Genomic DNA, 14,332 nt, shown 5'->3' on the forward strand with positions numbered 1-14,332 from the left:
GTTGATCTTGAAGGATGATTTTGTGATGTATAGTAGTTGACTGTGTCATGAAATGGATCAGTTGTCAGCTGTATGAGAATAATATATCTTTCCATCTCCTACTGTTTTTTTTTTTTTTATTTCTTTCATTAAAGCTAAAAGTTAGAATTTCCCAGTATTTACATATACTTTCTTGATTGGAGGAGCACCAATTTCCAGGTCTGATTTTCTCACTGTCTGCCATCTCAGCCCCTTCTCCATCTGTGAAGAAGTCATCACTCATTTCATGGTTTTAGAGGGCCATTTCCTTGCTCTCTTCATCTTCTCTCTTCCTACCTTGCTCTCTCTCTCTCAGTGGGGAGACATTTTATGGTATGATCTGGGGAGAGGCTCCAGTCAACCAAGACCTCTGCTGTTTACCCAAGACTGATCTCGGTTCAGCTGTACAATTTCTCACCGACCTGCATTTTGAAATATGCTAATAGGCACACTTCCTTTTTCCACCACCACCTCTTCAGTGGAAGTGCTTGGATTACTGGTTTTGTATTTGTGGGTGGATAGTCAGGTTATCTCGGATCTTACTACCAATGTTTGTGGAAATGCTAGCTAACATTGCTCTAATCCGCTGGGTAAAATGTAATAATTGAGATGGCAGGGTAGGGAATTTTCAATTTATCCTCCAAATGAAAAGTGTGAAGTCGAATCGTAGAGAGCTTTGTCTCTTTATCCAAAAGGGGCTGTAGGAAATGTGGGTTCATGTGTGTTCTTCCATGGCTTTTTGAGATTTTAGTTATTTAACTAATGCTATGTTTGTAAAAACTGACCTCATCCAGTATCTTTTCTGTCTCAAGTTTACTTAAGGCTTATTAGAAGAAAACATCAGTACCTCCTTCCTTTTCTTTCACCATCTTTCTTTCAACTTTGCCTCTATTTTCCTACTTATCCTTTTTCTTTGAAAAAAAAAAAACTTTTCTCAAGAGGCTAGTGACTCATGGAATGAATCATTTTACTAACAAATGTACTAACTCCCTTACTTTCCATCATTGGTTTTAATTTCATTTGCTTTAATTTATTAACAACCCCACTGTTCACTCTTTTAAATTCGTTTCTTCCCTGCCCCACTTTTCCGCAAAGCAATCAGGCATTGGACACGCTATGGTAAACAAACTCCATTGTCTGGTAGATATCATTCTTATTGTTATTTTTTTGGTTTGCCGTGTACTCCCTCCCCCTCTTCCTCTTTCTTTGACTTATCTCAAGATGCCATTCTCAAAAAATTAGGAAATGGGGTTGGTATTTCCTGGCTTTCACGTTGGCTTACTTCCTCTTCTCCCTCTTTCTTTCACCTGGGTCATCCACTCACAATGCTTCTGTCCTCCTTTTCTGCTTTCCTTTTTAACCTCTTGCTCTTTCTGAGTCGTCCGGAACTTTTTCTTCTCTAGGGTTTTACTGAAGCCTTTGCATTCCAGATTTTTGGGTCTAATTTTTTTTGGTGATAATGTCGTGGAAACTGCCAGAAGCTTACCACAACAAAAAAAAAGAGAAAGAAAAAGCAAAATCAACACGGGAGCTCTGACAATTGTTTCCTGTATACTATGTGCATGGCCTACTCCATGGACTCCTTGCACCTCTCACTTCCATCTTCATACACTTCCCTGAACATGTGAAAATATAATCCTTAAGGCAACCCACACTGCAGGAGAAATATAATCAAACGGGATACCTAGCAATCACACTGAAACCAAGCAAAAATTTGGCACCAATCTATACCAAATTACAAGATCACAGTCTGTGAGATTTGTCACACTTGACAAATAAGAGTCTATGAAGCAAATCGGGCAACAATGCAGACGGAGATAAACTGAAAAGGACAAATGGATAATTCCAATGAATGGATGCTGCATTCAAATTCCCAAAAGATACCACTGGAGGGTTTAAGAGGACATGAAAAATCTCATTATGTAGCATGGTTCCTGTAAAGATACCTGCAAAATGTCCAACCATTAATCTACACGGCATTGTAACAGCACTGGAAGTAGAGCCAAGTTGTTTGTACCTGAGATTGCTGGAAACTAATGAAAGCTAAAATTCTTCATATTTGCCTCTTACCATGGCGGAGAGTGACTAGGGTTGCATCTAATGACAACAATGGCAATAAGAGAAGGTAGGCCTATCCAGTAAAACTTTGGATATTCTGACTTCTTAGACCCACGTTGGTAACTCACTATTGCCATCCAATGTTTTGGAGGTTACACACACTACCAGTTCATTTTGTCACGTAGTAAACTGTTGGGTGATACAACATATAAATATTAAATAATAATCTTGATCCTTCAATACATCAATATCATGAAGTACAGTGTGGATGCCTAGATGTTGTTGTAGATGGAGGGAGAATGAGAGATGAGTTAAATTTACAAACAGTCAATTTTATTATTATTATGTCAATATGGGTGCGCTGTGAGTGTACACATTTTTTAGGATGTTCCACCAGTAAATCTTTGTTCTTTTTGGTGTGATGCCTCTATTGCAAAGTAAATGTATTTTGGTTACGTTCTACTTGAACACATCTTTTGCTGAGAGAGCAATGGTTTTCTTGACATTTGTTGATAATGGATTTCTTGACCTTGCCAAGTAATCACTGAGTCATCAACACCAACATTATGGTCATTTTGTACTATGGGGCAGGAAAAAACGTATTTCCCCTTTAATATTCATCATTTTAAAAGTATCTAAGGAGCAACATTATTATTCAATATTCATATTTTGTGTCACCCAATTGTTTACTACTTGACAAATTGAATAGTCAAATAGTTTGTATAACAATAGATGGTGATATGGTGATATGATAGTGAGCTACCAAAGTGGCCTGAGAGGGTTGGTGCCTAGGAGTGCTGCTGGCTGCAGACAGATGATATCGGAATAGGAGTAGGGCTTAAGGATATAGTTTCAGTATGACTGTTACTTAAGCTAACCAGCAGGCTAGTGTATTTAGCTTGCTGGCATCTACAGCTTCAGCTAAGGCTACTCACCCATTTGTTTGTCTTTACCATGGCCTCAGATGGCACACAGTAGTATTTAATACCCCATCTTAGCACCTGGTACAGTGTCCCCACTGGTCCTGGAGTTCCTGGAATATCATGGAGTTTGAGAGGTGTATTCCATACAGGGAAGTCAGGGAATTTAATAAATTGTCTGGAATTTTAAAACACATTCATTGCATTAGATGGTTTTCAGCCCAGCTGCAGTGGAAACCAGACTGGACAACATGTTTAGGTCATGGAAATGCCATGGAAAGTCATGTAAAAGTCATGGAATCTTTAATCAAGGTCACAATGGGAACCCAGCTGTTACTGAGAAAGCCAATTCTGGTGAAAATGTTTTATATATATTTATATATATAATATTCTGGCTCACAGATGGATATCCTGCAGTGTGGGACTGCTTTTACTAATGTCCATCCCCTCGTGTTTGTGCTGCATGTTTGCCGTAGTATTTTTGTGATGTGTAACCCTCCTACTAACTCAACCCTCTGTTTTATTTTGTTTGTTTCTTTTTTTTTGGTTTGGTCTGTGTGTGTTTTTGTCTGGCCCTGGCATGGTCCTTTAGGCTGATAAAGGGCAGCTGCCATGGCTTTGTGGTTTCTTTCCTCCCTCACTTAATTTGATTTATGTAGAAAGCAAACAAGATCATACAATATAGTAGACCCCACGTGGCTTGTGCGTAATTAGTGCTAGTTGGACATGTGAAAACTAATGCATGCTTGTCAGTGTCTGGACTAATAGATTGTCACTCGAAAATCACACAGTAAGCATCTTTGTTTTGACATTCTACTAACCCTTCATACCTAGCGACAGTTCAAATTCCCACAAAAAATAGCATCTACTAACCTGCATCAAAGATAAAGAAAATGTTCGGCTGGCAGATTTTCTTTATCTGTTCTGTCTGATCCTCTGTGGCACCATAACACTGGTGAACACAACCTGCCAGTCCAGAGATTCAAATTCAGATAGACCTGAGTGAGGTAAAAAAAAAAGCATCTTCTGCAGCACTGTAGGCCTCCTCCTTCCCTTAAAATCCAGGAAAGTCAACGTCTTATTTCTGCCCTCACTGTTTACTTCCCATTGTCAGGTGACAATATCAGTGGACGGGATACTGACCACCACAGGTTACACCCAGGAAGACTACACCATGTTGGGCTCCGATGACTTCTTCTACGTGGGTGGAAGCCCCAGCACCGCAGACCTGCCTGGATCTCCAGTCAGCAACAACTTCATGGGCTGCCTCAAAGAGGTAAAAGTGCCTTTCTTTGCTGACGATTCAGTGTTTATGTTTGTTGTGAATCCATCATTTAAGCAGTGCGGGGTGGTGCTGGCTTGCTAAACATAACATCATGTCCAATTTAATTTCCAAATGTGCAGGTGAATTTGCTTTTAAAGTCTCAATTCTTAGTAAAACTTTGGTTATTGTTTTACCAGTTGGTTCTCAAACTTTTTTCGTCCATGCGGCTTTAAACCTGCAATAAGCGATTTCAGACCCTGTAACCAATCCTGAAACTAACGTGTGCTACGTGGAGATTTCCGTGAGACGTAATGATGGTAATGATCTCTAAACTGTTAAGCCTGTATATTGTTTCTGTGGGTTTGCTTGGCAATAACAAAGGTCTCTGTAATACTTGCAGAATGGTAACTAATACAAGATGGCAACTGTAATGACCCCAATGGGGGGGTATTAAACATAATGCAACTGACAATTACAAAATTTGAATGTATTAAGTTTAAATACAAGAATGAAAATTATGAAAATATGAATTACAGCATATATGCAGGGTGTGCAAAATAACCGCAGTAGAACATACTAATCTATTCAAGAAAAAAATGCAGTATGTTATGAAAATATACAAAAGAAAAAATATACGCAGTGTAAAATTCAAAATATAAAGTATATATGCAATATATATAACAAATGAGAAAAAATGAAAATATTAAGAAAATAAGGCAAGTTTAGCTAGCAGGATGTTTTCCTAATGGATAACAATCAAAGAAAGGCTGCAATCACAAGAAGGTAGGCATTAAATGTTATCTTTACTGTTATATCCATATATTGTTTCTGTGTGTTTGCCTGGCTACAGCGATAGGCTAGTAGGGAGCTGACATTAATCACTTATGATATAGACAGCAACGTAGTTTCTGCAAAGCAATCAGAAGAGATTGCTGACCAGTTCCATTTGGATTTCAAAGTCCATTAGCCAAGACTGCCAGTAATTCTGGCCAACATCCTACTGTGCTCTGATTGTTGACCAGACAGTTTCCAAATGTATTTTCAATAGTGATAATCATCAACTTTTTGTAAAATACTTAGGCTCCATTGAAAAAAACATGATGAAATACACAGAAGCGTGACCCAATAGCACTCCATCATGTTTTAGCCAATATTACTGGTACTTTAGCGATGTAAGCAGTAGAAACTGAGTTATGGAAGAACAATTAAAGACTTGAAGTTGAATGCTATATTATTTCACAAGGTTTATAAAATCGGCCCAAATTGGGTTTTGGTGTGCTTATGATCAAATCAGGTTACCTGTGAAAATGGCATGAGAACTGAGAATTGCTTTTGATATGGTTGAAGTCTAAAAGTTTCTATTTTAAAGCTGAACTAGGCAAGATTTTTATATAAAAATCCAGCTGTCTATCCAGTTTAAAATCTTAAAATCTTCCTAGTGTTGACATCCCTGCCAGATCCACTAAATCACTATGAATCGTGATGTAATCAGTTTGTTTATTATCAAGGTTTGATTTTAGGTAATATGCCATGCCTGATCTTTTCTTTTTCAAGTGGCATTTGTCACTGCAGCATTCATATTGAAGGTGCAAGACTGTAACAACATTCAATATTCAATATTTTGAAGAAAAACATTGAAACATGCCCTCCCTGTACTTCCTATGATATATTATATAGTACATAGCTATATATAGCATTAGCTGAGGGTTTGTGCCCCGCAATTTGAAAAAAACATTGGACATGAGCCATTTCTATAGAAGAAGGTATATCTCCTGTGAGAAATTCCCCATAGTTTGTATTAGTGCGCAGTACATTGCATATGCTAATATTCTAAGGGGATAGCAATGCACTGCCATACCTGGAGGATCTGATTCAATCAAGGCCGAATTCAATAAATCTATCTGACAGACTGAGACAGAGTAGAGGCTTTTCTATTGTATTTCTATATGTCGAGCCTTCTAATGAAATTCACCACAGTGGTACATTTGGGTCTTCGGGGTATTTGATTTTGTTTTCCAATTGTCGATAAATGATACGATGATGGTTTTGTTTGGTCTGGTTGCTCCGGCTCAGGTGACGTCTCATAATAGGATTTTGGGGTGAATGAATGTCTGCACCTGGGTGTTGATTAGAAGAGGCTGATAGGGAGAAAGAAAGAGAGAGAATGTCCCATGACCGCCTTGATTAGAGTTCAGGCTACAAAAACCACGAGTGCATTTTGTAATCATGTCATTACCCGGCACAATCATGACATCATTTACCTCATTTAATGAGCTAGGAAGTAATTTCAGTACTCCCTTCCGCCACATACACAATGAGTCACTAACTCTCCTGTATGAAAAATGGTGGATTTCAGATTCGGTTTGTTGGTGATTGCATTATTATTTGGTACAGCATTAGAATATAAACTGTTTGTTCTATGGGACCTCCTTTGCTTTGAGCTGTTTTGATTGAACCAATTTCCAGGGTGTAACAGTGTGCGTGCACACGCACACACACACACACACACACACACACACACACACACACATTGTTCCCTGGAGCTGGTGATGTCATTTCTTAGCGCTTGACTGGAGCCGGTTGCTGCAGTGTGGCAGCAGGGACCTGGCTTTCTCTGTCACTGTTCAACGGCGACACACACACGCAGTACACAGCATCATATGGGCCACGGGTAGAGGGAGGAAGTGGTGCAGTAGCCATTTAATCCCCCCTTGGCCTACTTCCTGCTCTGTGCCATGCTGGGCAGACTTGAGATTCACCGTACCCCTGTGACATATACACACATGCACACACACACACACACACACACACACACACACATCCAAATACGCAAGTGGGCGTGTGCGCAAACGTGTGAATCCTTTATTTAGATCCACAACATTACAGATATAACGGATAAAGGTCGTGTCCGACTGCACACACAAGACGCATACATGCATTTGCATATCAGCAGATACACACACAAACACACAGAAAGGTATTGACACACACTTGCCTAACATAACACAAGCTGGTGCAGGCATAACTGAGCATAACGAAGTACAAAAAACAGTGTGAACAGAACAGAGCATTTTGCAGTCATTGCGTCCAATATTTATTGATTCATGAACTCAAAGGCTTAAATTGCTGTCATCTGCAAATCCAGTGGCACAAAAGTGCCTAAGCATTTCACATTTTGATTACAGTAATGATTTTCATAGAAATACACGTCCATTTTTCTGCTGTCTATCACTGATTGATATAACACACGGTCAGTTCATGAAAGTTTTTGCTGTTCTAAACACCTGGTGCCTGGTAGCAAACCTTTATTTTTAGGTTAGGATGGGAGATGAACATTCAAAAAGTCTACATAAAATGCTTTCACTAATTATTATAAACTACACTTGTATAGCACTTTTTCAACAGTTACAAATTACTTCATAGACAACAAACAACGATAAACAAAAGGTAATTCTACAAATGCAGGACATAAATGAAAAAGAAGAAAACAGGCAAATGCAAAAATAATTTGAAAGCTTGCCGATAAGAAAGTGATTTAAAAAAAAATCCTGGCTGGACAGCAAAGACCAGACCTAGATGTGAAAGTATTTGGTAAAATCTTACAATCAGTGTCTCCTGAAAATCAATTCTTCAGGAACTAAAGGAATATACCTGGTTATTATACGGCTACATAGATTCAGGATTGGGAATGCACGGTTGTTCATGTGTTGAAATTATGTTTTTTTTTTTTTTGCTGCTTCCAGTCCTGCAGCAAATTCACTGTTCTTGGTTTATTGATTAGAATAAATCTGCCTGCCTTTCATTCTCCTCTCCATCTGCACACACATACACACATGCTTTCACTTGCTTACCATGTCATCAAATGATACACAACACACACACACACAAAAAACACACTTTCTGTCTGATACGCTGCCTTCCATCTGCAAAGACACACACATAACCTCAACCTCACACATACATGCAGAAACCCCCCCCCACACACACACCATACTTTCTCCCATGTACAGTCACACACACCATAATCACAGGCCCACCCACCCACACATCATCCAGCACCCACCAACTCCCTCTGTCTGTTGTCCAGCATCCTCCCCTCCTCCACTCTCTGCCATTAGGGCTAATTTGCCTGCCGGTGATGCTCCGGTCCCTGCCATCCACCGAGTGGCATTATGGATAAATGTTTTGTTACCATGGCACCAGGGACCGGTCGCCCCTGGTAGCCACTGCGGTTGGCTGGCCCGTGATTATTATGCCTTACATAAGCTAGCAATTACAAAGAAAGCCTACATCTCGGAGCCTACAAAATACATAATGGCCTACAATAATACATAATTGTCGTAATTGCCGTTGTCATTACGCCCCCATCGACCGGTCGAAAGGAGTCTTTTGGCTGTGCCTGTATACTGTATCGAACAAAAAAAACAGAAAGGACGAGTTCAGAGATAGAAAAATCGAGGACAGAGCGAAACATCATTGAGTGCTGCTCTTAGTTTCAGCTGCAAAAAAGTGAAGCCTTAAAGCAATACATCAAGTTTTCAGTAGATTGTCCTGTTGGTCAACTTAGCTGTTGAGTGATAGAACATATGAGAACAGAATGCTTAAGTAGATCATTGGCTCCTCCACTGCTAACTTTGCTACCTTTAGCATAGACTACGTTGAGTGATAGTAGGCTCCATGTTAACACTTTAGCATATAATAATAGTGATAGTAGGCATGCTAACACTTTAGCATACACTATGTTGAGTGATAGAAGGCTCCATGCTAACACTTTAACATACAGGCTCCATGCTAACACTTTAGCATACACTATGTTGAGTGATAGTAGGCTCTGTGCTAACACTTTAGGATATAATATATTGAGTGATAGTAGGCATGCTAACACTTTAGCATACACTATGTTGAGTGATAGTAGGCTCTGTGCTAACACTTTAGCATATAATATGTTGAGTGATAGTAGGATTTTTAGCCATAAAAATGTGTTAGGGGTTTATTCATGAACTTTACATTTTACTCAATACAGCAGATGTAGCCATGTCTTATTTTTGGAAGTATTTCAGGTTTTCAGGTTAGCAACCATGTATTCATCCGCTGCACAGTGATTTTTAGCTGTACACAGTCTGCCATCGCCCATTTTGATTTTCAAAATTGATCTCAACTTTCAACTGGCTCTTTTTCCTCGATCCACCGATCTGTACAAAGGAGTGATGTTATTAAAACTCACAAGGAAATACCAGATATAATGATATTTACTTACTTTTCTTGAAAAGAGTGAGAGAACGTGCCAACAGGATGCACTAATTTCACTTGTTCACCGTCTGGTTTTCTTGACACAAGTGACAATGTCTTGAAATTGAGGCAGATCAACAACTGGTGACAACTCGTGTCTGCAGGGAAAATAAGTGCAACAAGAAAAATATACTTGATGATTATGATCCCATTCTTTTCAGACACACTGTAGTCTCAAGATTATTTTGCCTAAGTCTTGAAAATGAAAAAGGTTGATTTTCATTGGAAACAAGGGAAACTATCTTACCCCATTGAGAGATTTTGTTAATTTATTTTGTTAAGACACAGTTCTAGATTACATGAGCTGATGAGATGTTTTCTGATATTAGATTTTTTTTTTTTTTGCAATCATTGGGGGGTCAATGTTTTAAACCTTATTAAATGTCTATGCTGATGAAGACCATAATCACGTCTGGTCTGCCCCTTTGGTCTCAGTTGTATTGTCTCACACACACACACACACACACACACACACACACACACACACACACACATACACACACAAACACACACACACATACCCGCACACACACTAATACATGCAGGCATACACAGGGAGAAAAGCAGTGAAGATGAGATTGAGATGATTAGCTAGGTCATCTCTGGCCCTCTGGCTGTGCTGCTTGACTCATCACACACGCTCACGTGCACGCACATACACACACACACACACACACACACACACCCCTTCACTCCGACACATATTCTATCTGACCAAATAGAAACTAGTATTCACACAAACAAATCAAATCAAAGTCGAGCCCAGATAGCACTTATCAGCTTCAGTCTGAAGATCCCTGCACATCGCTCAGTAGATAGACTGCTGTGGATCCACTGCTGCCTGTTCACCTGAGGAAATGATGCCACCCTGTGGGCTAGATCACACACTGCAGTGGCTCCAATCTTTCACAATGCTCCACTGAACGTCTCTTGGCAAGACCATGTGACAGAAATAGAGTGTAGCCTACAGTATGCTGAAAGTGTATGGCCAAGTGTTATGGTCGTTAGGGTTAGACCGATATATGGAGCCGATATTGTCGTTTTATTAAAAATCAGATGTGGTCCAGACAGTGTCGTCCACCTCTGATATGATGATACGATGCAGTTTGATTGTTTACATATTTCGAATTGATCAGTTATGGAAATTGTGTTATAAACTAGGGTTACACTGATATATCAGCCTGATATTGGCCTATAATCAAAAATATGATACCAGCAAGTCAATGTCACCTACTAGTTACCAACTACACTGGTTGTCTATGGGAAGAGCTTAACCTAAATTAATTCTAATGAGACAGATTCCACACAAGCATGAACATATTTATTATTATTATTATTATTATTAGTATTAATATTATTATTATCCTGAATCCTGAGTTTTACTGTCCAATGGCAGTTTTTGGCATGAACATGTATATTGAATATCGGCATGAAATATTGATTATCAGCCTCCACCTAAACCAGTCAAATCCTGTTGTATTATATATGTGTATTATACGGCTATGCTTGTGTGTATGTACTGTATATATGTACATGGTCTTTCAACCCTCTCTGATTCTGTTGTTTTAGCCACCACTTGAATAGCCAGACTCTGAATAGCAAGCCTCCAGTGTGTACACACACACACACACACACACACACACACACACACACACACACATTCACCCAACACACTCCTCGCAACCAGGCTGTGGCTTTGGTGGCAGTCGATGCCATCCTTGAGCAGTGTTTGAGAGTCTGGTCTACTCTCCTCTATGACCTGGCAGCCAGTCATTCCTGGAGAGCCACACACACACACACACACACACCTACACACACACACACACACACACACACACACACACACACGCACGCACGCACACACATGCACACGCACACACACACACAAACTGGAGAGCTGTGGGCAGTGGCAGTAGGCAGAGATTTATGGGCGAGGCAGACAGCTACGGATGATTAATGTTTGTGTCACCCAGTGCCTACACACACACATGCACACAAACACTCACACACACTCTCACTCTCTCTCTCTCTCTCTCTCTCTCTCTCTCTCTCTTATGCACGCACACACACACACACACACACACACACACACACACGACTGGGACACCTAAACTCACAGAATTACACATACACGTGTCCACATACAAAAACACGTAAGTGCAGACAAGCTGTTACAAACTGATAGTAGGCTCCATTCTAACACTTTAACTTACACTATGTTGAGTGATAGTATTTACTATTTGTTTGTTATTTATTATAAGAATAAAAATGCTGTTAAAAATATGTATGTTAAGAATTCATAAATACATAATAAATCACTTTTTAAGCCACAGTGAAAATGCTGCCATGGATGGAAGTATCGTATACCGCACTTAGGCAATTGTGTGTGTGTGTGTGTGTGTGTGTGTGTGTGCGTGAAGAGGTAGATATTATACCTCTCAGGACACACACACACACACACACACACACACACACGCAGTAGAGCTAGCCCTAGTAGTTCAAGTGTATTTGCTCTGAGGGGTGTGGGACGCCTCCTGGGTCATATTGTGTTACATTGCTCATTCACAGACACAGATGAGTGTGTGTGTGTGTGTGTGTGTGTGTGTCATAGCAGAGGTCTGGCTGAGGAGATAATGCGCTGATGGATTTCTATCATCCTGCCGTCGTCAAACATTTTCAATCTCACTTTCACTTGCTCGCACGCGCACACACACACACACACACACACACACACATAAATACATTCACATAGCTACGTGAAGCAGTTCGATCTTTACATTTCACACAAAAACTTGCATACATCTGTCCACCCCTGTCTTTGTGTATACATATGTATGTGTGTGTGTGTGTGTGTGTACATGTGTGTGTATTCATGTGGAGTGTGTGTTGGGGATCCCTCAACCCCCCTATCAGTCTCTGCTAATGCTTCATTCTCATGTTAACCTGCAGCCTGCGTCTGCAGCTCACTGATAAAGTGCCCTTCCCATGTTGAAAGGCCCTTTTCTTATTATTGTTTGGAGGCGGCAGGCACCTGAAAGTGACTTGTCATCTTGTCAGTTGCCCCCACCACCACCACCCCCCAACACACACACACACACACGGATACATGCCGTACCACCCCCCCCCCACCCCGAAAACCCCCATTTTATATATGATATATGCACTCTTTCATCAACAAGCCGTGATGGGTGTAAATGTGTACTGTAACGCTGTCAAATGCTTTGTGTGCTTACCTGTATGTGTGTGTGTGTGTGTGTGTGTGTGTCTGCTGGGTTTCAGATATGGCTTAACAGATTCCTTAAAAGCCTTTTTTTCCCCTCCTGTGCACCTCTGAACTGCAATCAGTCAAACAGACAGGCCTGTTTTGAAGACTGCTTATGATGTGAAAGGATAACAGAGCAATGGTGTGTGTCCGCGTGCGCCTGTGTGTGTGTGTGTGTGTGTGTGTGTGTGTGTGTGAGAGAGAGAGAGAGAGAGAGAGAGATAGTGGAAAAGAGGGGCAGAGCGTTAAATAAGTCGTAAGAAAGTGAAATCTCTCAATATATCCTTAAGTTGTGACTTTATGACAATGTGTGATTGGATAGGAAAAATCCTGCAGTCCTATAGAAATGGAACTGGATCAATATCAGTAAAATATGTAATGTGCTGTGACAAAACTACATAGATGACAAAGAAAAGGCACTTCCATTTGGAACGAAACTGACAAATGGTATGAAGAGCAAATCAACACTAAATCACATAGTTGGGTCATTGGTGCGCTCCTCTCTATGGGTTGAAACTTTCAAGCATGTTGCACTTATTCCTATCAGTGATGTCAAATCAGGTATTTTGCCTTTGTCAGCTGATGTGTAACACTTGGTGTGACATCACTAATTGGGGTGTGGCCAGAAGTGCAACATGCTTGCAAGTTTCAACACCTTGGCAACACCTTTGGTGGTAAGCGGTCATTGCTTTGGTGTGTTGGCACTCAGTATAGGCACTGGCCCACAATACTGTAAGAATAAAGACACTCAATGTAGAATGTGGCTTCTTATATTTATTCTATCTCCTTATAGTTATTCCAGACAAAACTCTGTTGTTGCTTACGTAAAACGCATCACTTCCTTTTTCCGGGAAAGAGAGACCCTGTCATAGGGGTTTAGAGCAGAAAATGAACTGTTTATAGGTTGAATCACTATTGTGTGGTATCAATTGGCGATAGAGAGCAGCAAAACGATTTGTTCATTTGAAAAAGTTGTGGATTACCCCTTTAATATTTATTATATTGTGGTTTTTTTTGTAGTTTTCAAGAGATTTAAAGGATAAGGCTGGTGTTTTTTAATACATTTCTGTCAACAAATCCTATGAAAATAACAAAATCCGCAATGAATTTGTTTTGCCAGCAAGTCTCGTCCATGTAGCCGGTGCCCAATGAAGCCATGTCTCAGTAGCCATAGAACTCCATTGTATTTAAAAACGATTAAAAACCCGTCAAAGAGCCATGCCTTTGCTCTGGGCAGCATATTTCATCATCACGATGCACCGGGCCAGCCAACTTTTTCCTCAAACAACTTAATAAACACTTTGCGATCTCAGGAAAGTAGTTCTGTAGCACCGAAAATAGTCCCCGCCGTAATGAAGAATTTGCTCCCATTTGAATTTGATTTGGTAATAACTACAACAGTCTGACTTTTCGTGGTAACAGTTAGTGATTTTTAAAATTGAAACTATGTCTTTGTGAGCTGTATTTCAAGGTTTTTAGCTTACAATTGGAGCCAATGACTTCTGGGTTGAAGGCTGAAAA

The 14,332-nt window shown here is 40.1% G+C and overlaps 1 protein-coding gene across 29 annotated transcripts in view; it reads left to right on the forward strand.

Moving 5' to 3' along the window:
• nrxn3a (neurexin 3a) overlaps positions 1-14,332 on the forward strand; it is a 353,072-nt gene that overhangs the window by 84,703 nt on the left and 254,037 nt on the right. For 13 of the 29 annotated variants that reach the window (XM_071914343.2, XM_078289650.1, XM_078289656.1 and 10 more), the window contains 2 exons: positions 1,114-1,137; positions 4,111-4,272. In XM_071914343.2, the coding sequence (XP_071770444.1) occupies positions 1,114-1,137; positions 4,111-4,272 (186 nt within the window). Of the gene's footprint in view, positions 1-1,113; positions 1,159-4,110; positions 4,273-14,332 lie in introns of all 29 variants that reach the window. The other 16 variants (XM_078289651.1, XM_078289659.1, XM_078289657.1 and 13 more) reach the window with 2 other exon arrangements.

Source organism: Centroberyx gerrardi, chromosome 17 (genome assembly GCF_048128805.1).
Source record: "Centroberyx gerrardi isolate f3 chromosome 17, fCenGer3.hap1.cur.20231027, whole genome shotgun sequence".
Taxonomy (NCBI): Eukaryota; Metazoa; Chordata; class Actinopteri; order Beryciformes; family Berycidae; genus Centroberyx; species Centroberyx gerrardi.